The sequence below is a fragment of the Lytechinus variegatus genome, chromosome 9 (assembly GCF_018143015.1).
Source record: "Lytechinus variegatus isolate NC3 chromosome 9, Lvar_3.0, whole genome shotgun sequence".
Lineage (NCBI taxonomy): Eukaryota > Metazoa > Echinodermata > Echinoidea > Temnopleuroida > Toxopneustidae > Lytechinus > Lytechinus variegatus.
Window position 1 is genome coordinate 30,100,268 of NC_054748.1, and position 27,773 is coordinate 30,128,040.

Here is a 27,773-nt window from a genome sequence, read left to right on the forward strand (position 1 = left end):
ACTACGATTACTCCAACAACTCCTACTTCTACTGGTTGTCGGGTACTGTACGATTAAGATTCTATTTTAAACTTGTTCCGTGTACTTCTCTTTCTTCTCCCTCTTGAAGTCTTCGCTCTTTGTAGTTCTCGTATGTGTTTGTTATGCGCTTTGCTTTGCTTTTCTATATATTCCTTTTTTTTCTTTCGATTATTACTCTTTTTATTATCTCTTTTCTCCTTTGTTCTTCTTCTTCTTTTCATCATCCTCTTCTCCTACCCCTTCTTCTTTTCTTCTTCTTCTTCTCCTTCTCCTCTTCCTTCTTCTCCTCCTTCTTTTTCTTGTTCTTCATTTACTCCTTTCCTTTCCTGCTTCCTGTCCATATTCTGCATTTCTCACTCGTGTCCCTTCCTGTTTTGTTCGACTCTTAACGATCTTACGTTACTTTTCTTTTTACGTATGTAGAAATCGATGAGTGTGAATCGAATCCTTGCCAAAATGGAGCAACTTGCATAGACGGGGTCAACATGTATAACTGTATCTGCGCATCTGGTTATACTGGAACTAATTGCACAATTGGTAATTTGACAAAAATAAGTAGTAGGGCGATCTATAGAGAGGTTGAGGGACAAGAGTGTGGTCGATTATTACCTTTTCATTTGAACTAAACCAAGAAAGTGGCTATAAGTACGCGTACCTTAATGCCAATCCAGGTACAATGTCTTGATTTGAAATTCAGAGTACACACTTCAGCTGGTTTAAAAAAGAACCGACATCAATATTTTTAATTATTACCTTTTATATCATTATTTCTTGATTATGTTAGAGACGACCATGTATTATAAACTCTTTAAAAAGTTTGGAAATATGACTTTGACCGATAATCCCTCTTTGGTTCTAGTAAATACTAATATGTGATTGATACCAATGAATAGATCATTTGATTCCCTTTAAAATTAAACCCTACATGATATGATTGTGGTTAATATGGAGGTGCAGTGCCTTGAAATGTGGGGCAGCGTCAAAATTCAAAAGTTGCAAAATGACACAATATTGAAAGTCGCTGTTCATTTTCCGTGGTGATGAGTGAGTTTATCAGCGGTTTCTTTTACATCAACATTAACATGGAATTAAACATACATCTGCAAACACATACCAAACACAAAAACAAACACATATCAAACAAGCAAACCTGCATGGGTATTTAAACCACGACTCAAACCATGTTTTATCACAGAACCATCACTACATAGGCCACAACAAAACGTAAAAAATGAAGAAGCAGGGGCTTGATTTTGTTGGATTTTCATCTTTATTTACACAGACAAAAGAATCCTTTTTTATTGACCCTTCATGACTATTTCAGCTTGTTTTGCAGCTTTTCAATTCAGATCTCATCCAACACTTTTGACTCCTGCTCTTTTCGCGATGGCATGATCATAACAAGCATGGTGTCTTCTTTAAGAGAATTAAATGATGGTTTGAAGCATATCAAATATGCATTATGTGAAATTGGGAGTTAGGAGAAATTAATGGCCAAACTCAGATTTCCAAACTTTTTATGGGGCGTTTATCATGATAGTGACCAAGATTAAGCAAATTGAGTACAACGCAATTTCTGATTTGTGTGCATCAAAATGATTGCATCTTGTGTATTGGAATGTAGCTTAGAATACTTTAAAGTGAAAAAGTTGCATATAAACGTTAGCGATCGTTATTAGAGTTAATGTCAGAGCAATATAGTGCAGCATTGAATATGCTGCTACATAATCATTAATTTTAAATGGTATGACTATTTTGTTTTATTATTATTAGTGTGATTATTATTATTACTATTATCAGTATTGTTATCATTATTTTTTTCATTATGATCGTTACAAAATGACACCTATTTCCTCTGTAATCTCTATTTTGTCAGCTACAACTACCACACAACCTAGACCAACTATTCCAGAAGATACTAGTGCTACAACGACTTCTGTTTCTGATTCTACCACTTATCTAACAACGATCTCTTCATCTGGTATGTTCAGAAGGGAAAATCAATTAAGAAAATGTATATCAACACATTTTGCATTTATGTTTCTGCCCGTAAAAGTAAAATGTCTGCACGGATATAAACGTTAATAATGAATGATTTAATTAAATCATTTCGGAGTAAATGTAAAAAGGTGATGTATAGTAAGTGTATAGTGCACGTAAGGACTTTTTAATAGACCATGTAATATCAATTTGCTATTATTATTATTATTATCATCATTATAATTATTATGATTAATATTATCAATATCATTATCATGATGATCATTGCTCTCGTAACAAAATGACAACCAATTCATCCATTTCTGGAAGAAATAGCCGCCACCACCACCACTACAACTGCCACCACCGCCATCGAGGGCCCGTCAGCTACAACTACCACACAACCTAGCACAACAACTCCAGAAGACACAAGGCCTACAACTGCTTCTGTTTCTGATTCTACCACTCATTTATCAACTATAACTTCACCTGGTATGTTCAGAAAGGAAATCGATTAAGAAAATTATTGTCAACACATTTTCATGTTTCTGCCCGTAATAAGCGAAAACATATACTCAGCTATATCCGTCAATGATCTATTCAATCAAATTATTTTTAGAGTAAAAGTCAGGGTAACGTACATAATGCACCATTGATTAGAACAAGTAATATCAGTACTTATATTGTCATTATTATCATTATCATTAGTGTTATTATCATTATGATTATCATGCTTATTATTATCATCATCATCGTAACAAAATGACATCCATTTCGTGAATTCATCCGTTTCTGGAAGAAATAACCACAACCACCACCACCGCCACCGAGAACCCGTCAGCTACAACTACCACACAATCTAGCACAACTACTCCAGAAGACAAAAGGTCTACAACTACTTCTGTTTCTGATTCTACCACTCATTCATCAACTATCACATCGCCTGGTATGTTCAGTGACCCATTTCGAAGAAAAAATATTGCTTTTACAGCTTTACAACAATGGAAATGCTGCTTTACAACAATGGAAATGCTACTGAAAAACCTTCTATTTTGATTGGCTGATATCAAAGTTTGAAATTTTGAAATATAAATTTTGCATTAATACCTTAATATGTCATTATGAAACGGAACCCAGGGGGCCGTTTCATAAAGCTCTTCGTAAGATAAGAGCGACTTTAAGAACGACTGGTGAACCATTCTTACGCGCTAAACCATCGCCAATGAATATGCGATTTACCACAAGGATCACCAGTCGTTCTTAAAGTCGCTTTAAGCTTTATGAAACACCCACCTGGAGTAAAATGAATCATAAATAGGACATAAAATAAACTAAATGTCAATACATTTTATTTATACATCTTCTGCCTGCCAATTACCTCAATAAATGTCCTGAATCTAAACTTGATTATTTACTTAAGTAACCGGCGGCTTCAGTTCTACTCTCTTATGTAACAATTATTTGATCTTTTCAAATTACCATGGGAATCAATTAGATATCATTCTAGTCGACTCACATAGTACTTGTGACATTATCTGCATTTGTAGTTAAGGTAACATTTGACTGCAGCATAAGAATTCCTTAAAATTTTAAGTACATGTAATTTCAACTATAAACAGGCAAATCACACTTCCTTATGGTAAGGAAATGAAAGTTACATGAACTTCAATGGTAATGATACTCATCATGTGTAATTTCATGAAAAGAAAATTACTAAAAGTATTGGTCGTTTTCATCAAACTTACATCGATTTTCACTTGAATTTTGCCGTGGCCGAGTGGTCTAAGGCGCCTGGGTATACATGGAAGGTGCGGGGTTCGATCCCCGGCCGCGACACCTATGGCCGCGTGATCAAGGTATTTAATGCTGTACATTGCTCTTTTATCCTGCTTTCAAATAAACTGAAATACTACATGCATTATTGGTAACTAGGTGTGCACTTAAAATAGAGGTGGGCTATAGAGGGTCAATTTTAGGTCACATTTTCAGAACATGCTCATCACACTCTAATTTGATGACTTTGTGCCTACTGACACCACTTTTGAGAAAAAAAATGAAAAAAATGCGTTATCCAGGGTGCCCTGACCGAAAACGTAAAAAATCCAAGATGGCCGCCATTTCGGCTAAAAAAAGACATTTTTGGCTGTAACTCGGTCATTTTTTTGTCTATTGTAATAGTTTTGGTGTCTAACCCCATGTTTTAGGGGTCAAAGAAATTGAATATAATGATATTTTTAGTGTAAAACCTAACCTTCTACATTAAACCCATATTTTCCCCATATTTTATGTTAAATTTTCCCTCTCCTTCACCCCTACCCCAATCGCAATTTTTGTACTTTATTTTCTGTATTTTCTTTAAGTCATGCTGGCTATGATACTACTAATAATAAATTCTAGCTACTAAAAGTTTTTTTTTCAATTTAAATAATACATCGAGAAATATACCCAAAAAAACTACATACATTGTCGTGCAGATATATATACCTGTATGTGGCTAGTGAGTTCAGAGTCGGCATACATGCCCTGCATGCATGGTAACTGTGGAGCCAGTACTATAACTGTATCTGCTTTAAAGTAACAATTATTTGGTCATCAGACCTCTAGTCAGAGAGAACTATACATTTCCACTGTGGGTATACATATTTAATTGTAAAATGATATGCTAATTGCCAAGCACAAATGTAATGTTTCTTCTGGAAGATGTATCCCATGAGCCAATTACATGTACATTACGGGTACATAGAAGAATCTGCATCGGCATTACTGTCTGTACGTACATCAGCTTGCCTTGGCCATTTCCAGTGCTAATGCTGATCTGCCCATTTTACTCTTTGAAGTACCGGTATCTTTCCATGCGCTCGATTTCATATCCCTCACGATGTTAGGTACCAGTTTCATTCATCATCGTAATCCCATATCACACTGCAGAACTCATTGATGCCCACTTCTTAGTCTTTGTCAGTATTTTCTTCAAGGTTTAAATGGGCAGTTGACTGTGCGATCCCATTGGATGACTTTAGATTGAATGCATGTCATCTTTAGTGGGCAGATCATGGGCAGGGAGATTATCAGACTCTCCTCCAGTCAATAGAAGAGTCAAGTTCACCTTCATTTCTGTTTCACATACGGTAGTTTGTTGACCTTATACAAGTGTTGGCGCACCAAGTAATCTAGATGGGATGTGTTTCTGTGATATGACAGCTCTGCACGTAACATAGTTTTAAACTTGGTTGAATCCTGGGTATCCTGGCATTCCTGAAGCTCATCAACGTTTGTTAATGGACCTCCCCATTTTTTACATTTCTGTAACAGCCTATGCACATGTACCTGGTACTTTACTGCTTGTTGTGCTTGGGCCACATTCAGCTGAAGATTTCCTGCGAGAGGATGTTTTGCTCTTAAACCCATTTCTGCTCACTCTTACCCAACATTTTTGCAATGTTATATGGGTCACTTTTTCCAGTGTACTACACCAGCCTTGTTCAAGGTCATATCATCTCAAATACCCTTGGCAGTGAAGTTTCTATTAGAAGCAGCAGCAGAAAGCTTTGCTAGTTTGTCAAACTTTGACAGATCCCGCTCACACTGCAAATTGTTTGAAGATAGATTGGTGAGATCTTCTGGTGTGAGTTTTTAGAGTTCAGTTGCTTTAGATTCTGCAAAACCTGTTTCTACCGTTTGCTTAAATGCATACTCATCTCCTCTCCGAATAGCCAAATCTTTGGCAGCTTGCTGACACATTTGCTGCAAATACATGCCTACAAGGTCTCAGGTTTTTCCACTTGGAACGAGTATGGTACCTTGTATGAAGACAGCATGAATGTCTTGTTATTCAGCATATCATTATGAAGACGTCGGAGGATGGTCACTAGATCATTCTGTGAGCTGACTTCCACCATGTTAAGGATTTCAGGGTTATGCAGTATGTGAACCAGGCCAATATCTTCAATGCTATCATGACTAAGTCACACTCAAGGTACAGATGGCAGGCTTGAACAAGTAGGCTGTTGGATTCGATGTTCTGCAATGTCGCCTCATACTCCGGGATGTGATATAGAATGACTGCAGCAGTGTATCCCATCTGAGCAAATTGGTGTTCATTGAAGAGGCTGTGCTTCTTTGTTTTTTTCCTGCAGACGCAACCTAACTCTCGAAGGTCTCCCACATGGATGACCTGTGTCCGTCCTAACTATACTTTTTTGTCAGTGCCTGTAATGCTGCTACAACCGACCACTCTTCTTGAGGAAGGATTTCAGGGTCAGCATGTATGGCATAGTATGCAATTAACTTTTCACGTAGCCCTAACTTGACTTCATGCTGAACAAGGGTAGAGATAATATTGCCTGCATCAAATATCTCACATGTGTGACTCTCATACAACACGTGTGTAGAGGGATGTGCTGACTGTTAAGAGATGCTCCTATTTGATGTTTGTAGTATTGAGGAGATCGAGTGGTATATTACATGCGGTGATAAAGGGAGCTGTGCTGGAACTATTGTGCATAGGCCTACTTTAATACAAAGTGGATAACATTTGGGATAATGGGCATGAGACTAGAAGAAGAAAAAAAAGAAAGCTTAAACTGTTGATTGTGATGCACACGTCATCTGTAGGATTAATATTGTAGGAATTTGCATTTTGGAGAAAATAAGTAGAAATTTCAGTAAATACTGATATAACATGAATTTTAACACTAATATATTAAAATGAATACCATAAATGAGTTCAGTGACCCCCAAAACATAGGTTTAAACACCAAAACTAGGCTAAAAGATTAAAAAATGACCAAGTAATGGCCAAAAACATGTTTTTTAGGCAATCCGGCGGCCATCTTGGATTTTCGGGTTTTTCGGCCAGGGCACCCTGGATTTCGCATTAAAATTTTTTTTTTCTGATTATGGTGTCAGTGTGCACTAATTCATCAAACTAAGGTGTGATGAGCATGTTCTGAAAATGTCACCCTCTATAGCCCACCTCTACTTAAAAGAAAAGAAAAGATAATATTGTGCAGGGGTCCATCGTATCTGGTATTTAATGAAAACATGATTGTAGAATCCTGATTATCTCCTCTCTAAACTTGTCTGAAACAAAACGCTAATTCGTTTACCCATGAGCATTATCAGTCCGTCAAACATGTATTTACATATTACAATTGTTATTATATTTTCTTTTCATCAGAAACGTTCGTGAGCATCATCAGGATAGAGATCACAGCCAACAGACGAAGTGGTACAGTGCTTGTATTCACAGAAGAACTTAATGATCGGTCTACAGACGCTTTTACGGATTTGGAAGATGTCTTTTGTGGAGCGGTGAGGAAATAGACTTATTTGATCTATTTGTTATTGCTTTTATTCGTTTAATGTGATGAGATTGGGTTAAATCAGAATAAATTAAATAGCATTAGATTCTATTTCAATCGATCAATGGACGCTTTTAGAGATTTGGAATATGTCTTTTGTGGAATGGAGAGCAAATAGTCCTGTTTGATTTATTTCTAATTGCTTTGATTCGTTTTATGTGATGAGATTAGGTTAAACCGGAATAAATCATGTAGGATTAGATTCTACTTTTTTAACTTGACTTAATTAGATATATATTTTTTGTACTTTATGTATATGCTTCTTGGAATAGGGACACTGTTGAAAGGTGCAATCACACCTTTTTAAATAGTATATATTTTTGTCACAAATTATATTACATTATATTCCATTCTGCCAACCATCTATAAACCTTGTTTCTATCCCAAATAAACCTTATCATTCACAGGTTTCAACGTATTTGAATGTAAGCTTGAAATCAGCTCAGCTCATTAGTATCACGTGTGAGGTAGTCTCTTTCCGAAATGGTAGTGTGATTGGTGATCTTCGAATCGGGCTTGCAGCACCATCTCAGGATTCCGCTGATAGTCTTGCTCAATCAGCCACAGACCTGTCACCTGCGAATGAGACATTACCCTATCTAGACGATTCTCTTTACGTCGAAGAGTTAGCCGTAGACAGTAAGTGCACATAAAATAATCTAACTTATTATTTGGCAGTCTGGCTAAAAGTAAAAGTGATGATAATTTGCTTCAAGACTGTTTGTAAGGGCATAATTTTTTTTAGGATATTATATATTGCCTCCAATATGTTACTTCTAGTGTTTTCAAAACTGCACCCCCCCCCCATTTCCTAACATCAAAATATAGCAGGCACTACAGACAACAACAGCAACAAACACAGACAAAATAAAATGTTATATTGTTATTATTATTTATTATTATTTTATTCGGCATACAGAATCAAATAAAATATTACAAACAAGTGAATACAAAATGCAATAGAGTCATACAGATTATAATATAAAATTCAAGACAAAATTACGTTGTATCAGGTGCGTCTGGTCAAGCTGCCAGGGTATGGAAAAAGTTAACTTAATAACTATGGTCCGCAGACCTTCCTCCCCATACCTGACCAGACGCACCTGATATTGATTGAAATAATACATATATATATACATACATGTATATCAAAGTAAAATACGTACATTTGGTAATGGTCATGATGTATAAACGAATGGAGAAAAATTATGAAATTATGTTATTATTATTTATATGTTTTACGAGATACCGATGACTGTGAGGTCGGTCCATATCGCTGTTATTATTCTTTGCCATGTTTTAATAGATACCGATAAATGTGAGAACAACCCCTGTAAAAATGGAGGGAACTGCACGGATGAATTCAAGACGTTTAGTTGCGCATGCCAGGAGGATTACACAGGAAAAGACTGTTCAACATGTAAGCATAATTTTTTTTAAATCACTTTGAACGCAGTCATCAATCTTTTGGTAAGATTCGTAAATAAGAAAATAATCAAACCAGCCCTCATAAACACTATAATAATAACGACACATGTTACCCAGGGTAGCAACTACTGTTATGAAAACTGTTCTACCAGCGGTCCTGCTTAACATGATCACTTTGTACTATCACGTTGTCCTGTTATTAATACAACAACTTTATTTCACCCTTTATAATCGTCAAATTTTTAATTCTTAGCAAAGAATGTCAAATTTAAAATCCTGCATCGACCAAAAGTATCCCTCAATATATACTCACTAATACTTTATAGAATTATTTTGAAATCGCGAGTATATCAGGTATAATGAAAAGATTTAGGGAAACATCGATATATCCCATCACATGATTACCTGTTCTATTTTCATGATTTTACAAGCTTTGTATCATAATTCCAGGGTGGGCGCTCGTAGGTGTGAGCGCTCAATCATTGTGGTCGTTCTCTGTATCTTATCCCGGTTGGATTTTGAACTTTTTAGCTAAAAGTTTTGTTTTGTCCTGTTATTGGTGAATTTAATGATATTAAAACACATGAGTTTACAATTCTTATTTGTCGAGCGGTTTCACACTCAAAATATGAAAATCATAACCTTAAATTATCAAAACACACAATCATTAAAAAATATCAATATCATCTAACAGAATCCGTTCTTATTCATTTATCCCCATAGTCTCTGGTAGGACTGGCCTATCACCTGGTGCTATTGTTGGAATCATACTAGGTGCTATGTCGGGAGCTCTGATATTCGTTATCTGCGCATGTTTAATGATGGTCCAGACAGTCCGTCGTAATCAGGCAAAAAGGATGGTGAGGGGGTAAGTTATATTTGTATGATTATTAGAAGCAGCTTACTATAAGTGTTGACTTTTTTCTTTTTCTTCTTTCGGTGATAAAGTGATGCCGTTTACTTAAGGTTGTAGCGGTTAATAATTGGTCAGACCGATCCTAATGAAATGATTGGTTGAATTCTATCACGTGACCAATCATTTACATGTGTTACTGCTAGCAGAAATATTGTCCAATGACTGGTACTAATGACTAGTTTCATTGACTGGGTTTGATGTGAGAATTGTCCACCAAAATTATAAAGATTTACCTCCCTATATCATAAAACAAATAATACACATAATTTGAATCGGGCATTAAAATAATTGCGCACACTTGTTACTTTTGAAAGAGCCTAAATGTTATAATGTGTCAAAAGTACCCTTTCTTATAATTCTCACTTATGCCTTCGACGATAGGTAATATTAGTGTAATATACTATAAAATTGCCAATCTGTGTATACACATTAATTTTGAATGTAATTTAACAGGATGCAGAAGCCTAGCAACTACTATATCTCCGAGCACCGGCGTATATTCGTTGACCGATGGTCGGATCGTTCATCAGACGATTACTCGATTGAAACTTCTCTTGATCGTCAACAGTATGATATCGGTAGAGCTGTTGATCGGATAAGACAATATCAAGGCATGGATAACCCCGGAAGTGAAATAAGTTATTATCGGGTAAGAATTTTTTTTCTTCATTCTTTTGTACCCCCTCCCCCTGTTCTCTCTCTCTCCGTTTCATTCACTCTCTTTATTTGTTTATATTCATATAGTTAAATCGAAATCATTTATTTATTCAATTCTCTTTAAAATACTGGCACATTTATTACCAGCAATGTACATGATTGTGTATAGAATGTTAAAGTATAAACAATGCATAAAGAATATGCGTCTTTTAGAGAAGACCGATAATGGAAATGGGGAACCTTTGGAAAAGCCTAATATTGCTTTGCAAAATAAAGGTTCTGACGGAAAATATACATTAAAAAAAACCATGGTAATATTATAGAACATAGATTATACATCAGAAAGTTATAGGGATTAAAAAGAACAAACAAACAATGACGAAAATTGAATCATCATTGATATTTTGAATATAAGTGAAGTTTTATCCAGTTTTACACAGTTAAATTTGATTCTATTTAACTCATTATTAATCAATTTAAGTAAATCATACTTATTCATTGTAAATCATGATGTATCGAGTTTTAATATCGTGAGAAATATTTATGTAAGCGGAGTAAAAATATGTTATTGCAAGTATTCTAAAGTAAGTTAAGTCCTCAAGTATCTGATACTATATTTCCAAAGCTAAAAATTATTATAATGCATTAGTATTTATAAATAAACTAAATTATATTCTCCTAGCCCTGCCACTTTCTGTAATTTATTTTTTGTGTTTTTATGGAGTCTTTTCATATCTAATTTGTCAGACACATATTTTGTTGAAGTATATATTCATGTGTGTATAATAATGTGGTTGATCAATAAAAATAAAACACTTTACAATCCCAACCCCCTCCCCCTATAAATAAAGGTCAGAATTTGGTAAATAGTTAAAATGTTGCACGTAAATGCATGTGAGTAGACACTACATAAGTATGCTATCGTCAACAATTTTTTTTAATGTCTTGGCAATTTCTTTTTATTTTGATTATTACCTTTGATTTGTTCTTTTAATGAACAGAGACCCGGTGCTTCAGACAACTTTGCTCTACCTTATGTAGCTGATGGCGAGAGAAGCTTTGCCAGCCGTGAAGTAAGTATCCTTTATCCCCTTACCCCCAGTTATGATAAATCATCGGTAAATCTCGATTTCGTTTTTTGTGGCAAGCACTGTATACACACACACACACACACACACACACACACACACACACACACATATATATATATATATATATATATATATATATATATATATATAGAGGCATCTTCGTTTTCCACGTATTGGCAATAATATGTCCTCAGAAATGCGAAACAAATTCACGAGTAATGGATTTTTTGCAATGCCAACAAGTTCTTTTATTCACCCTCCTAGCTTGTTGGCATTGCAAATATTACATTACTCGTGAATTTGTTTAGCATTTCTGATATATATATATATATATATATATATATATATATATATATATATATATATATATATATTAATTCATAACTATTTTATAGTTATCAGAATCTGATATTTGGAGGCAATATGTGTAAACGTGTGTTATTCTGTATAAATAGATTTGTTTTGCATGAACGTTGTAGATAGTTAATTAACAGAAAAATCTGTTGTCATTTTATTGGATAAGACTACAGGATCAAAGTGCTGCATTCGGAGTAATAAAGTAACACAGAAGTATATATGGCTGGGGCCGATATCATTATTTTAGACCTATACATTATAATATTTCTTGTCCTGTATCTGCATTTCTTTATTTTTTATACAGATGATCTATTATACCGTCAATATTTTTCGATAGCTACAAAGGTTAGGCCTATATCTGCTTAAAAACAAGAAATTATTCTATCCAGACCACCTCTTTCCCGTATAAAATAATTGAACGTGAACCTAATTGATATCCATTATTGATGTGATATACTGGCTTTAAAGTTCATAAGATAATCATGCGCACTTTCCAAAATATCCTATTGTTCGTTTTAACTTGTCCTTATTAATTTTTTTGTACGACTTTATTGTTCATAGAGCGCCATCGAACGGAACCCGTTAAACTACAGCTACTAAAAGCGCATCTGCAAACAGTCCAAGCACTTTTTATCTTTTTTTATTTGAACTCAAGCCAGATGAAATAAATTGGTACCCGACAGGATGGTTTCCTTGAAGGCACTAAGCAATGGAAACAGCCGACCTAAAACCGGGGTAATAAAAACAACAGTGCACCACGGAATAGATTTATCATCTACAATGATTATACAAATGCGTATTCATTGTCACCCAAATCGATATTAGAACTGTTCTAATTATCATGGAATAAACCTGTTTTGTTAGCTAAGCGTTTCTAAGTGAATTCAGTTATTCATTTTTTTTATTTTGTTGTATTCGTGCAGGAACGTCCTTAGCACATTTCTGCGCATCCCATCGGTGAAGAAACGCCGTTGCGAAACGCCCTTCTGCGCTCATGCAATAGACCAGTTCGTAGTTACTTCATGGACAATTTTGGTCAACTGACCTTTCATTTCTTTCATCAGGATGGTAGGTTTCAAAGCAAGGCATTACGTAAGCTTGCCTTACATAGCAGGATAAAGAAATTGAATAGACCAGGTGACTAGAATAGCACACAAATGAACACTTAATGAAGGCATTTGTTGCATCCCTTCTTTGAATGCATATCTTAGCATGTTGCACAATGTACTTTGCAAACTGTGAAATACCAGTCGTTCGTGGAAGCATTGTTGTTTTTTGTGGATGTAAATGAAAACGACAATTCAAAAGAATATATGAATAATCAAGACATCAAAGTAGGCGCTTATCTCATTAGATTTTAAAGCACGATGTCACTTTAGTACAAATGACCTTCCTCTGATCATGCGTAGAATATTTTGATCATGCGCAGAAAGTAACTACGAACTAGCTTATACGCAAAGGTATGGTGCTAAGTGCGTTACTGCAACAATATTACATATTATTGAATTGTGATTAGCCTATCATACAAAGGAAGGAAAGCCATGTTTTTAGGTTCAAAATATAAACGATATGTGATAACAAAAGGAAAAATAATAATACGTAGGTCGAGTTCGAGCTTTTTATAGATTTTATGGGGTCATTTTTTAACTATAGTTATTCACGTGATAATTTCACCGTTTTCATTAAGTGTTTCGTCTATTCGGAATATTAAGGTACATGTATGTATACAAAAGAGGAAGCAATTATGTTACGCAGATGTATTTTTTAACTGTTTACATAAAGTACATTTGCAATTTATAAAGAGAATAACAAAGGAAAGTCCTCCTTAGAATATGATACGTCAATCTTTATATTTTTGTCAATGGTTTGTAAAGCAACATCTTGCAATAGACGGAAATCACCACGTTATCAGGGAAGAGTTTCATCAACATTTGTTGTAAGAAAAGTTGTCAGAGACAACTTTCCTAGATGTTGATGGCTGAGAAGTAAAGCTCCCGTGAAAACTGTCTTCCCAGGAATTAATTAATTTCACGATAGACTATTTACTATTTCTTTCAATTAAGAACTTGGTGTAAAGAAACCACAGATAAGTGATAACATATAATTGTTTTGAATACTTAGTTTAGTTTCTTATCATATGGAAAATCAATTATCCATGGCTCTGATCTCAAATTTTAAATAAATATTGAAAGCTAGGCATATCTATATATTATACACAGACCATATACATGTACTGGATATGTGAAGGCTATCTTCTTGTCTCGGGGGAATTCTTCGTTTCTAGTAATATTTTTTTCTATATATTTAATATAATTTCTATATCATATATTAAATATGTACATGTATTTTAGTATTGTTTACTGTTCAATATATTTCAGATACAGTACTTGATATAGCAGCCTATTAATGATATATACAATTTGAATATTTTTTTTATGTATAGCCACATAAATTATTCCAAGTCTGTAAAAAGTCTGTATAGACATGCAGTTCTAACGTTCTTCCTTATGAATGCCTTTACGGTAATGTGTATGTGTGATCGAAGTGGTCGTGGAAAAAAACACCAAAATATTTTAAGTGCCCTCTCTTTTTGCAGCAGAGAAGCATTATTGAGGGCGCACAAAGTATTTATTTCAGATACAAGACAATGTCTTTCATTAAAAGGGCTGCTCCTGATTGAAAAAGAAATATATTTATGAATAGATAGAGTTAACTTTACCGAGCAAAATTTCATTAAAAATCTGATAACAAATGACGAAGCTATTGAAATCTAAAGTTTCGCAATATTGTATATGTATATGCAAGTCGTAATGAATATTTATTGGGCGGGGTGATGATGTCACATCCCCACTCTCCCTTGTTATGTTATCACATGAAATCTTAATCATTTCAGATTTCCATGCATGCGTGTATAACATGTCTCCCTTATAGCAAAATACGTTGAAGCAATTAATATTTCTCTGTTTCTGTTTATGGTAACTCCCATAGGAACTCGGCATAAACGCTAAGCTGGTATATATCCAATTACCTATAGGAAACATTTTACTTCTAGGTTAGTCAGTCATAGTGGCTGACGTTGTAGACGACAAATATCACTCTCGGGCTTTTTTTATTGAGTTAGAGACAATGGCAGATTTGGGATTTCGAACCCACAACCTTGCGATTATGAGTCCAATGCTCTAAAAATATGCAATAAATGAAAGTGCAATAAATCGGTTGCCAATCCAATTGCTTTAGTTTCTAAATGACAAAAAATTTAAATGAACACAATTTTATGTAATAAAAACAAAGGAACAAGTAAGGACATAACATCATCAATCTGCTCATTGAATATTCATGAACACATGCATAGAACTGTTTGACCGAAATAATGTAAATCTTTGGAATGCCATAGCTTAAATCCTTTAAATGAAATTGTCAGTGTTTTGTTCGTCTTCCTTTCTTTTTCTGTCAAAATAGTATTACTTTCCGCCTGAATTGCTTTTTGGATATTTTATTCGATTTGTGCATAATAGGCTGAGGAAGAATATATATTTGTTTGTTTTTCTTTATGTGAGAGAAGAAGTAGGATTAAGGATGAGGATACGCACTTGGTTGTGATTATATTGTCTTTTAGTAATATGAAATGTCTTAATCTGAAATATTTTGTTTAATTACATTTAATTTGATTTTGCATTTATGTCTATATGATTCTTCTTTATTATATTTTTCACGTTGAATGAAATAAATAGAAGTGAATATAAGTGATTATGAAATATCATTTTATACGCGTGTATATGTGTGTGTGTGTGTGCACCCTTTTAATAACATATAAACACCACTCTACTCTGTTACGTCCATTTTTGTTATGCCTGTATGTTGTAATTCATTGATATTTTTTACCTCTCCGTGGTAGGCATTTTCAAATTGTAATCTGTTCGTGAAATATTGTATTTTTTGTTATAAGATCTAAATCTTTAGCTCTTGCTATCGAATGAAGTAATTTGTATGCCTACATAATGATGCCAATTGAAGATGTTTGTTTGCATACTTGTACAGTAAAACGTGCAAATCAATACCCATTACTCTGAAAGTACAAAAATGCGTTTATTAAGGTTTTACTTCCAGATTTATTATACTCAGAGAGCAATATAATTGAAATATATGATGACGAATATATCTACGGTGATCTCCTTTTGGTAATTGTGTTGTTTTATTTGCGTGCTTTGTTTGTTGAAGTGAACAACAATGCATTGTGCATTTAATAATCAGCTGGCTTAAGGTTTTATTTCTAGGGGGATGGTTCAAACAAAACGGTGTTATCGAGATTTAAAAAAATACCATGTCCTTGATCAAGTCCACAGACGTTAAAATAGATTCTTACCACAAATCTAAAGATTACCCCTGAGAATGGTTAATATTCAAGTACTTTTTTATAGGAGCCTTAAGTTTTCGAAAGGGAGTGGGGGTTGGTCACGGATCACAAACATACATATTGGTAAATGTTTGTCTTTGGTAATTAAGCCCACTGCATGCCTATTGTCATCAGTAACCATAGGTATTAATGTACACACCATCACCGTCATCCTCATGTTATCATCATTATTATCATCATCATCATCATCATCAGTATCATCATTATCATCATCATCATCATTATCATAATCATCATCATCATTACCCTTATCATCATCAATATCATCATTACCCTTGTCATCATCAATATCATCACTACCATTGTCATCAACGTCATCACTATCCTATCGTCATCATCACCACCGCCACCATCATTATCATCATCATCATCATTATCAACATCGTCATTACCATCATTATCATCATTACCATCATCATCATCATTACACTAGTTTCACATCCTTCCTCATCATCATTAGGACCTCAAGGAAGAACAGCAGTATTTTGCAAATACAGCTGAATTGGGTGATCCTCCGTTATTGTATGTATCTCTCTTGTATATTGTATATTTTTAAAAATCTGATTTCGGAAATAAAACAAACAAACAACCACCACTATCCTCATCAAAAAAAAAATCGTTCTCAGGGTCCTGGCAGAAGATGAATACATTTACTGCAAATATTACAAAATCATATCTGTCGACTTAATATTATGATATTTCATAATCACCAGATGGCTGCACATATTTCTCCTAGTGAAAAACGTGTCAAAATTTAAAATGAATATATTTCTTCAACGATCATAATCCGTTTCAATACTATAGAAATTAAGAAATAATGGTGCAGGCCCAATGTAATATTACCTGCATTGTTGATATTTCTTAATCATATGGTGCAGTTTGTAGGTAGTAGTATATAATCGAGTGTCATACCAATTCACTTGGGTACTATCAAGGAAACGGATAAACTATCAATTTATTCATGCACTTCATAATCCACATGAATTACGTTCTCCTTGTGACGTCATTCATTGGTCGCTCACAATATACTCAGCATCACTGAGTTACTCTTTCAAAGTGATTACAAATATAATACATTTATACATTCAGGTTATCCCGAGAACATCTCCAACGCGGCATCTAAGCAATACCCATAATAAACTAACAAGTTAAAATTATTAAACTTCTGTTTGTTAGTGGTGTAATGGACCATAAAAGGAGGGGTCAAAACATGTGGAAATGTTTCTTTAGAATTCCAAGCGAACAAAAACTACGACCTTTCAAAATTAACATCTGATTATGTATCGGAATTTGACATGGCTCTTGAATGAATAAAAATATGAAATGTAATTTTCTACAAAAAAATATAACATATGCTAGTTTTACACATACAGTAAAAATCTTTCCATACGTAACGCTATTTGATTTGTTATGACTGTGTTGATTAAGTTGTAGCTATTACATTCAAAGTTATGGATGAAAGCCATATTCACATGCTATATATTGTCAAGAATTGTCTATTTTGATAGCACTTATCTGTTTACTTTATGTTGAGTGCCTGATTTTAAGACTTATTTTGTCTTACTTGGCTCCCCACAATAATGTACATTTCTTTGTATTATTTTTGAATAGCTCGGTTCACTTTTCTTTCCTTTTCTAAAATATTTATTTGTTTCGTATTTTGTACATATTTGTAGTGTTATTATATTATTTTGGAAATAATTTATTTGACTTGAATGAGATGTGATACTTTCGACATGCAGGCTCCTTTGTGGATCCAATGAAATCGACACAGCAACGTCTCCTTAAACAGAGGTTCCATAAAACTACAACTATATTATTATAGTGTTGAAATACGGAGAGAGAGGTGTGGTAAATTCGGAGGGCTCCCATGGGCGCAGGCTTAAAAAAACAAAAACTTTCTTCAGGAAACATGTTGACTGATGCCTCATAGATCTATTTTTCCAAGTCGATTTTACGAGTCAACCTGGCTTTGTAAAGTAGTGGGAATGCATTTTTGCCATTTCGGGGTCTCCAAATGATAGATATTTTAATAAAGTTAAACCATGAATTTAGGTGGAGGTACATTCGTCATGATTCATGCGTTTATATTTTTGATGTGCCAGAGCTTCATTATATTAATCTGTAAAGCAATGCCTCCTCTAAATTTTCCAAGAGATGCTATAAAACAAATTGTGTTTTACCGATACCGTAATGCATTTTGCCCATATATACCCATATCTTACGTTGTGGCAGACCAGGCGCGTAGTCAGGGGGGGGGGGCGGTGGGGGCGGTCGCCCCCCAAAAAAAACGTCCCCAAAAAGAAAAAAAGGAAGGGGGAAAAAGAGAGAAGAAAAGGAAAAGGGAAGGGAGGAAAGGGAAGAAAGGTAGCTTTGTGTTTTTTTTTCTTCTTTTCATTCTTTATTTTTTTTCTCAAAAGTGAAACTCCTTCACTCTTGCTCTAAATTTATATATGAATTTTGCTTCCGCGCTGCGCGCGGTTAAATGACAATATTGAAGATATCCATTGTTTCCCCAACCCTTTCTCCAAACCCTGTTTTTCCATCTCAGCTATATGCGTTTATTGACAGTTAAAGTTCAAATGTATGCATTGCGGCATGGAATTAGAGTAAGGTTAGGCCGAAGTATATGAAGTAATTTTTTTTAATTGATCGCGCAACTTCTGGTCGGGTCGGCTCTGGGCGGGTAGTCTTTTATCCATTTCTGCCGTCACCTCCATAAAGTCAACTTCTCCGCTTTTCAGCTCATTACTAAACAACCATACTTTTGGGGCAAACAGGTTCCTAATGTAAAAAGAGGAAGGTATAAAATTCTTGTCGTATTAAATAATAGAGTACAATATCTTTTTATCAAATTCTATTAAATTTCATGTCATTTCTCTGCACGTTCATCTCCTGTCCTGTTTTGCGCCCTCAGTTTGAAATTTTGAATGACACGTAAGTTTCTTTATAATTCAAAATGAAGCGCTTCAGTATAAGTCAAAGAAATAACGCATCATTTTTTTAAATCTAATTTCAATAAAATCACAGAAATCTCAACTTTTGCGCACCATTTTCTTTGTAATGAAGTTCAATAATCATAGAAAATCAATTGAATTAGAGCCGATGGGGGTATTGGAGATATCTGTATTGATGAAACGTCCGCCCTTTGAAATTTCAGAATTATATTGCCCTGCGCGGGAGGAATATCTTCCGCCCGGCATATACATTTCTTCTCCTCTGTTTTTCGAGTTAAAGATATGCAAAATATAAGGTTCAAAAGCACAATATAGTTAACTGAATTGGAGCTGATATACTACAGAGAAGAGAGACGGCTCCTTTTCATTTTAATGTATGAAACCTTGAAGGCTTCGCGCGTCCCTGCACCCACCCCCTAGGGAGCGCGCTTTGTAAGTGTTGGCACGCTTTGCGTGCATTTACCGCCCTCTCCAAAATGAAATCCTGGCTACTCGGTTGTGGCAGACACACCAACAAAAGCGATATGAGAAGACGATGGAAGCTATTGTGTTGGGATTGTGTTATCTCGAATAAGATACCATTAACCGCTTTTTGGTCGGATTCATGAGTGTGACTGTGACACAGAGCTTAGCTTTTGTCTCGTTTTAGCCCAATATCACGTTATACATTCTGGCATATTTGCCATCTTTAATACTTATACTTATACTAATACTAATACTGTCATGAAGCATATCAATGTTTTCGATAGTATATTCTCTTTCATGTAGAATGTTGACATTGTGCATTAATTGCTGTTATTCATAAAACAATTCAGGATTCATGAAAAAATACTGTTTTTATTATGATCTTCTTAATTCATGTAAATTACTGAGGTAATAGTAAACAAGGATATCCAAATATATATTTTTATGACAATTTTCTTTCCTTTTTTACCCAATATCTTTGTTTCCAATTTTAGAGCAGTTCTGGTTATATACTTGTTTTCACTACATCGACATAATATGCAAATTTATGTAATTTACTTTCTTATTTGCATGGATACAGCGTGTCTCTTTAAATGAATAGTTTTCTTTTGATTCAAGGAACATTTGTTCCAAGTGGGACATCTGTACTAAATAGATGCAGCGTTCAATCTCTAAATAAGTCTACTAGAACTTGTCCATTGGATATCATTTACTATTTGGTTTTATAGCCCTGCAGCCTTTTACAGCGCAGTGGAATTTCAAGGATTAAATTCCTGATAGGTACCCATTTACCTCACCTTGGTTTATACCCTTTTCATAAACCTATCCTCCAATTAGCCGCCTAAGAGTAATGCGGATAATTCAATAAAAATTGCGTTCATATAAACTCCGAAAATAAGCCGCATTATTTTTACGAGCGCCCGTCCTGAAAAAGGCGGATAATCGCCATGACAACTGGACACGCCCCCTCCGATGCGGTTGTGTTGGAAAAGGGTGACCTTGTGACCGCACCATGGCAATTATCCGCATTATTTGGAAATGCGTTCATAAACTCAAAATATTATCCCGATGCCGCTATTATGCGGATAATAGCAGCATCAGAGTAATGCGGATAACTCTTGTCCTCCTCCAATTTTACGACCAAATTATGCTGCTATTAGCCGCCTAATTCATTTTAATTGGGTTTATGAAAGGGGTATTAGTGCATCAAAATGAGGATAAATTCCTTGCCGAAGGAACTGACGCCATGGATTGGGATTTGAGCCCACAACTCTCTGTTTCATAGTCAAAAGACTCATCCACTGGGTCACAACGCTCCACATGATAATGCTACAAATGATAACACGTTTAATTTTACCATTCTCCTATCCTATTCGTTCCTCTTCTCTCTCTCTCTTTGTTGGCATTGAGACTCCGTGGGGTCCACAGCCACCCAAAATCCCATCTGTATACCCGTGAGAATGAATGAAATTTTCTGTTGAGTTGCAATTATCATTATACTTCTGATATGTAATGTCATTTAATGTGCTATTTACTTATGCTCCGGCTCTTTGCCCATGGAAGGAGGTGTAGTACTATTTAACTACAGCAAATATAGCCCCCTTCAAAGTTCAATGCCAATTCAAACAGGATCCTGTCTTGAATTCTATTGGCTAACTCTCTCATGCTCAGCGGGTCAGTCACACCAAATTAACCGACTCCAAACGGCCGATGGTACATGTATGTCATTGGAAGTAACGTAATAGATTTGATCGGTCTGGAGTCGGTTTTGTTGGTGTGACTGTAACCGAAACCGACTCCAAACCGACCGATGGTATGTCATTGGAGATAACGTAATATCTTTGATCGGTCTTGAGTCGACTTTGGCAGTGTGAAGAGCAACAATAATTTTACCAGCATATTCTGCTGATTGTTGAGAAATAGTTCTTAAACATCAAACTCCTCCGCGCTCTTGCTCTTTATATACGAGGGTGGATGTTTAGCACAAGCCTTGGAAATTGAAGTCAAGAAAAACTTTTTAGTTACAATTTCGGCAAGTATGACATTCTAACTCACATCATACTCATAAAAGTGTTTCTGTTCTTTCTTTTTACATTTGATTTAATCAGACATAGGTATTCATAATTTATGATGAAAGTTATAGATATTCAACCTAACGAAATAACTTTGTCGTGGCACACGAGAATCTTCATTAAATCATGATGTATTATACGCCTACACTTTTATAATTTTCTGAGTTAGAATGCATAATACCCCCACCAATATTAATTTTTCTCTCAATATGTAGAGCCTTCTGTTATCATCAGGACGTGTTATTCAAAGTATTTTACAAGTAGGAATTTAATAGATTTCTCTGAACATGTTGAATTTATAGGTGATTGCGGCGACTTGAAACGGTATCGATATTCCTCTAAATAGCAAAAGGTCTTTATGATAGGCTAATCATTTCAGATTCAACTTACTATCAAAACCTTTAATAATAGATATGAGTAAAGCGTAAATCACGAGGATATATATTAATTCAAATATATTTAGCAAGCTGAGGAAAAATGATTTATTATAAGTGACGACGTATGCTACGGTATACAGAAATGAGGAAGCTAATCGTTTCAAAATTCAAATTTCAATTTGAAATATAAATTCAAATTCAAATTCAGATCGCTATCAAAATTTGAATTGAAACTGGTATTAATGTTCCCATTCAATACCAAGTCACTTTCAATGTTAAAATCAATATCAATTTCAATTCTTAATTGAAATTCAAATTCAAATTCAAATCCGAATCGTAATTTGAATATAAATCTGAATCCTAATCAAAATTCGATCTAACTTTAAGTCAAAATTTAGATCCGAATTCAAGTTCAATGCTAATTCAAATCTTGTTTCGTTTCCCAAAATCGTAAATCTAAGGTTTTTGCCGCCACTTACCGAATATAACAAAATAAACGATAATAACAAATTTGAGATTTTTTTTTTTGGATCCAGATTTAAATGATACCTGGTATATATGATATGATATACAGTTAAGGACAGAAGATGAGATAATAATAGATGCGTAGCGAAGAGAGTTGCCACAAGTTGCTTGCAATTATCTATTTTTTTTCAATAAATAATAATAGTAATAATAATAATAATAATTTATATATATATATTATATATATTACAAATTCTGTTTTATACAGTATATGACTAACGTGTTTTGTATTTCCAAACTGGAAAAACAGAAATGGAAAAATAATAACATTAATTAAAGAAATTATACTTTCCATTATTCTGATGGGAAAAGTGTGTAAGATTTTTTTTCTTTATTTATGCAATGAATTAATAAACTGGTCTTTTGCCTTTTTTCCCTGTAATTCACAACTGTTTTATGATATTGATATCATTATCATAGTATGTCACAAATGATTTGTAGAACGTCATTATTGATTGTGATTACATACTCAAAGTGGTTCAAGATGTATGAAAGAAAAAAGAACCAAAAATAAACATTTTTTTAATATCTTTTATTTTTCGTTCTGTTATAGTCTCTGAATGTTTAAAATATGTTTGTTCTTTCATATAGGTGAAAAAATTCCTTCTATTAAAGGTTCTTACTTTTATACCGCAGGTCAGCATGATGGTTTAGAAAATACTGCTGCACAGAGTACGCTTTCTTCACTGACTCGTTACCCATGGAAACAGTGGGATAACATATTATATATAACGGTTAATTGAGAGGTCATAGGTCAGCATGAAGGTCGCTGAAGGGATGCCGAGGCCTGTTAAGGGGACTGACCTATTAAGAACAATATGGGTGACAATTTTTGTTCTCATCATGGTGAGTCTTACTTTAATTTCACTAATCTGTGTGTGTGTTAGTGTGTGGGTGTGCGTGTGAATGCGCGTGAGATAGGGTGGGTGTGTGTTCGAGTGTTTGTTGCTTGTAAGTGTTTTGAGTTTTTTTTAGTCGTTTATCAACCACATATGATTATTTATGTGTGAATTTGACCTTAAATGTCATTATCCAAAAGATTTGACCAACAACGGCGCGGCTCGAACCGCAAACCTACGTATCAGATTATAGGTTGGTTACAAACGGACCGTTTACGCTTAGTTCAATCAATTTCGAGTATTTCAAAGAGGTGCTCTGGCATGAGGTTGCCATCGTCTCAATTATGTACAATAAAATCAGTGGGAATTTTCCAATCCATTAAAATCAAATCTTATTTAATTGTTCATAGAGTCTAGTGCAACGGCAATTTTCTGCGAGCCATTTTGGCCTATTTTTGGAGAATTTAAATGATTAAAGTTGTGTTTTATTCATATGTGGGGCATCGTGGTTTAGTGGTTACGAGCTCGTCTTTCCTTCAAAGGGACGCTGGTTCGAATCTCAGCCACGGCGTGTTTTTCTTCAGCAAGACATTTATCCACATTGTGCTGCACTCAACCTAGGTGAGGTGAATAGGAACCCGGCATGATTTATTCCTTGAACGCACGAAGCGCCAAGCCGGAGTTACAGCCTGGGTAGTACATACTGCGCCATTGAAAAGAAAACTAGAATTATGCGCCTCATGAATTCTATATAGTTATATATCATTATTATTATGCATTATTATGTATCTTTCAGTTGAAAATAATTATTTGTAACACATTCGGTTAAAATCTTGTTCCTAGATTCTTGTAACAGATTCAGATGGAATAATTTCAGGTTGGTATGTGCTGGCTGTTTAGGGGGTGTGGTACACTCTAAAAATGAAGTGCTAATTCAGCTCTTAAAGAGCGTGTATAGTGCTGATTTGTCTAGTTCAAATTTGAACGAAAAAAATCAGCACTCCGAAGTGCAGTCACTATACACGCTCTTTACAAGCTGAATTAGCACTTCATTTTTTAGAGTGTAAGGTGGGTGGGGTAAGTGATATCAGAAATGGGATGAAATCGGCAGCTAATTTATTGCATATCAATGACCACATTACTGTTTCAACATGATGATGTAATGATTAATAGAATTTGCTTAAGCAACCAAAACTGGTTTCGGTTGATCATTAATTTACAACGCTCTTAACTTCCCAAAGGATTTTCCTCTAAAAAAAACTGGCATAAACTCCGGCCCAGCCTAATTTTCATACCCTTTGTTTCAGTCGGCAGTGCTCACTCAATCGTTTTCCAACTTTCTGGTGTCATTTGAAAGTTGACTTTATTGGCTTCAATATATAAATAAGTGTTTTCCTATAAAGTGATCTATATTTTATATTTGACGGCCATTTAAAAAAGTGTATAGTTTTATTATTATTATTTTGGCTACATTCTATGCATTCAGAGATAATTTGTTGGCTATGAACAAGTTAGTTTGGCTCTTGCCTTGTTTACCGTCACAACAAATGTTTTTATGTTACTGTTTCTCATAAGTGCACAATTATCGTCAGCAAACAGGGAAAACTTGAGAAGAAAAGAAGATTTGATAATATCATTGACATGTAAAAGGAACCAGAGAGGGCTCAAGTCAGATCCTTGAGGGACACCACAGTTGAGATTCTATATTGAGGATCTGACGCCATTGACCATCATTATATTGACTTCTGCGAGGTAGATAATCTTCACACCATTTTAGGGTAAGACCTCTAACACCACAAGAATAAAGTTTTTTGTAGTATGTAATGGTCAATGGTGTTAAATGCCTTTAAGTCTATACAAAGCCAAATAGAACAAAAATATCCTTTCCAAGTTCACTTTGAATAGAATTACATGAATTAGAAAAAATATAATTTTGAGGGTCGTGGGTTCGAATCCCAGCCATGGCGTAATTTCCTTCAGCAAGAAACTGATCCATAATGTGCTACACTCAACCCAGGTGAGGTAAATGGATACCGGTAGGAAGTAATTCCATAAGAAGCTGTGTGTGCTATGAACTCCTAGCTTAGCCGGGTAATATAGGAGCGCCTTGAGCACCTTATTATTATTCACAATTTTGAAAACTGGTGCGACCTTTGCAAACTTTTCAAATGATTAGGCACGATCCCTATAGAAATTGATGCATCAAATAAAGCATAGGTTTAATGAAATAATGTTTAGATTTCTTAATAACTTTTACATGTTTTATGATCTATACCATCGGGGCCACTTGATTTTGAAGCATTTCAAGTAGAAACTATTTTTAATATTTCATTTGGAGAAGTAGGTCTGAGAAACAGAGAGTTTGGTGATTTATTTTTAGTTAAAAAAGAATCATATGAAACACTCACAGCGGGAATATTATCAGCAATTTTCTTACCGGTATTAAAACAAGAAGAATTAAAATGTTCTACTATATCTCCTAATGAATTAAATTTTGGGTTATTGCAATACATAAATGAAAGTAACTTCTTAAAGCGTTTGTTACCCAGGATATCATTTATAATTTTAAAATCTTTTGTGTGTTTCCTTTTATTTGATTAAAGATTTAAGAATAATATTCAGATTTAGGTTTGCGTAATAAGTTTATAAATTTGTTCTTGTACTTAATATTTCTTTCGTTTAACGTACTTTTCTGATTAACAAATTAACAGGAAATGAAAGATTAAACATGTTAAAAGTAGAGTATTCAAATTCTAGGAACAAAAGGCATTGTATAGACGAGTGGCAAACGCACAGAAGCGTTGTTTTTAGCGTACCAGTACGATAACATTAGGGGCAGTCACACCTTTCACGGGCGACCACCGCTAGACGCATTGTTTTCACTAACAGAGCACTAAAAGTAGGCCTACCGGTATCGATAAACTCACAGAAGCTTAGTCGAATTCCTAATAATCTAGCAATGAAAGGCTAAGTATTGTAAATACACATAGAGAGGAACTGAGACAGGCAAAGAGAAGCAGAAACAGACAGAGACAGAGAAAGAGGAGGGCTAAACTGTATGCCTCGTAGAATAAATAAAGAACAATATCAAATGGAAATTGAAAAAGAAGGGTTGTCGTTTAAAGATCAAGTCCACCCAGAGAAATGTTGATTTCAAGAAATAGAGAAAAATCAAACTAGCATTACGCTGAAAATTTCTTTAAAATCGGATGTAAAATAAGAAAGTTATGACATTTTAAAGTTTCATTTAATTTTCACAAAACAATGATATGCATAACTAATTGATAAGCAAATGAGACAGACGATGATGTCCCTCATTCAAGATTTCTTTTGTTTTTTATTATTTGAATTATACAAAATCTATTTTAATACAGATTTGGCATTAAGGACCAACTTGACTGCACCATACATGTATAGTATTAGACATTCGTAATTCCACATGTTCAGGGAAAAATCAATTGTTGTTTCATTTGACAATGAGGAGAAAATTAGAATATTTCATATTATTTAATAAAATACGAAAGAAATAGGGAGTGGATGACATCATATGTTTCCTCATTTGCATAAAAACCAGGAAGTGCATATGAATGTTTTGTGAAATTAAGCGAAATTTGAAAATGTCAAACTTTCTTATTTTACATCTGATTTTGATGATTTTTTTCATTATGCTATTTTTTTTATTTATTAAAATCAACATTTTCTGGAGTGGACTTGACCTAAGGAATGACATTATAAGTGATTATGTATAGTTACCGTCCCCGAAGCGGTTTCAAAATCCGTGCCATATGAGCAATGGTTGATTTTTTTTTTCTTTAAATTTTATTATCGTGGGGAAAACCAGAGATACCGCATAAAATTGTTCGACGCTCGAGGCAAACCTAGATCTGGACAGGGTTCACTAACCGCCCTTTTACACGGTAAAAAATCTTAATTTTAATGATACCAGTGAATAATAAGACGAATGACGATTTTTTAGCACGTGTGAAACCCATACTAGAACATGATTAGAATAAAAAAAAAACGCCTGCAGTCATCATTGCAATGATAATTCAAGATCCACGCGTGACATTAAAGCCCTAAGAGGTTTCGAAAGTTTTTCTGTCCAAAACCTTAACAATTTGTTTTATTAAAATATTTTATTTTTCTAATAGAGCAAGTCTGAAACTGTCATGATTCTTTAAATTATTCTTTATTCACCAAATCAACGTTTCGCTGGGAGTAAATTTTACCTAAATCAAATCTTATAAAATCGAAACTTAGAGAGTCAAAAGGGGCCTAAGCTTTCGATCCTAGCATAATCTTCGTCGGAGG

The 27,773-nt window shown here is 34.4% G+C and overlaps 1 protein-coding gene across 1 annotated transcript in view; it reads left to right on the top strand.

The window, feature by feature from the left end:
- The window catches only part of LOC121421943, a 35,255-nt gene extending 22,566 nt beyond the window's left edge, over positions 1-12,689 (top strand). Inside the window, exons 20-30 of the mRNA XM_041616742.1 lie at positions 445-558; positions 1,898-2,002; positions 2,332-2,493; positions 2,801-2,947; positions 7,181-7,314; positions 7,772-8,003; positions 8,671-8,784; positions 9,516-9,660; positions 10,162-10,357; positions 11,367-11,438; positions 12,375-12,689. Of these exons, the coding sequence (XP_041472676.1) occupies positions 445-558; positions 1,898-2,002; positions 2,332-2,493; positions 2,801-2,947; positions 7,181-7,314; positions 7,772-8,003; positions 8,671-8,784; positions 9,516-9,660; positions 10,162-10,357; positions 11,367-11,438; positions 12,375-12,413 (1,460 nt within the window). The 3' untranslated portion in view covers positions 12,414-12,689. The remainder of the gene's footprint in view (positions 1-444; positions 559-1,897; positions 2,003-2,331; positions 2,494-2,800; positions 2,948-7,180; positions 7,315-7,771; positions 8,004-8,670; positions 8,785-9,515; positions 9,661-10,161; positions 10,358-11,366; positions 11,439-12,374) is intronic.
- Positions 12,690-27,773: the final 15,084 nt, after the last annotated feature.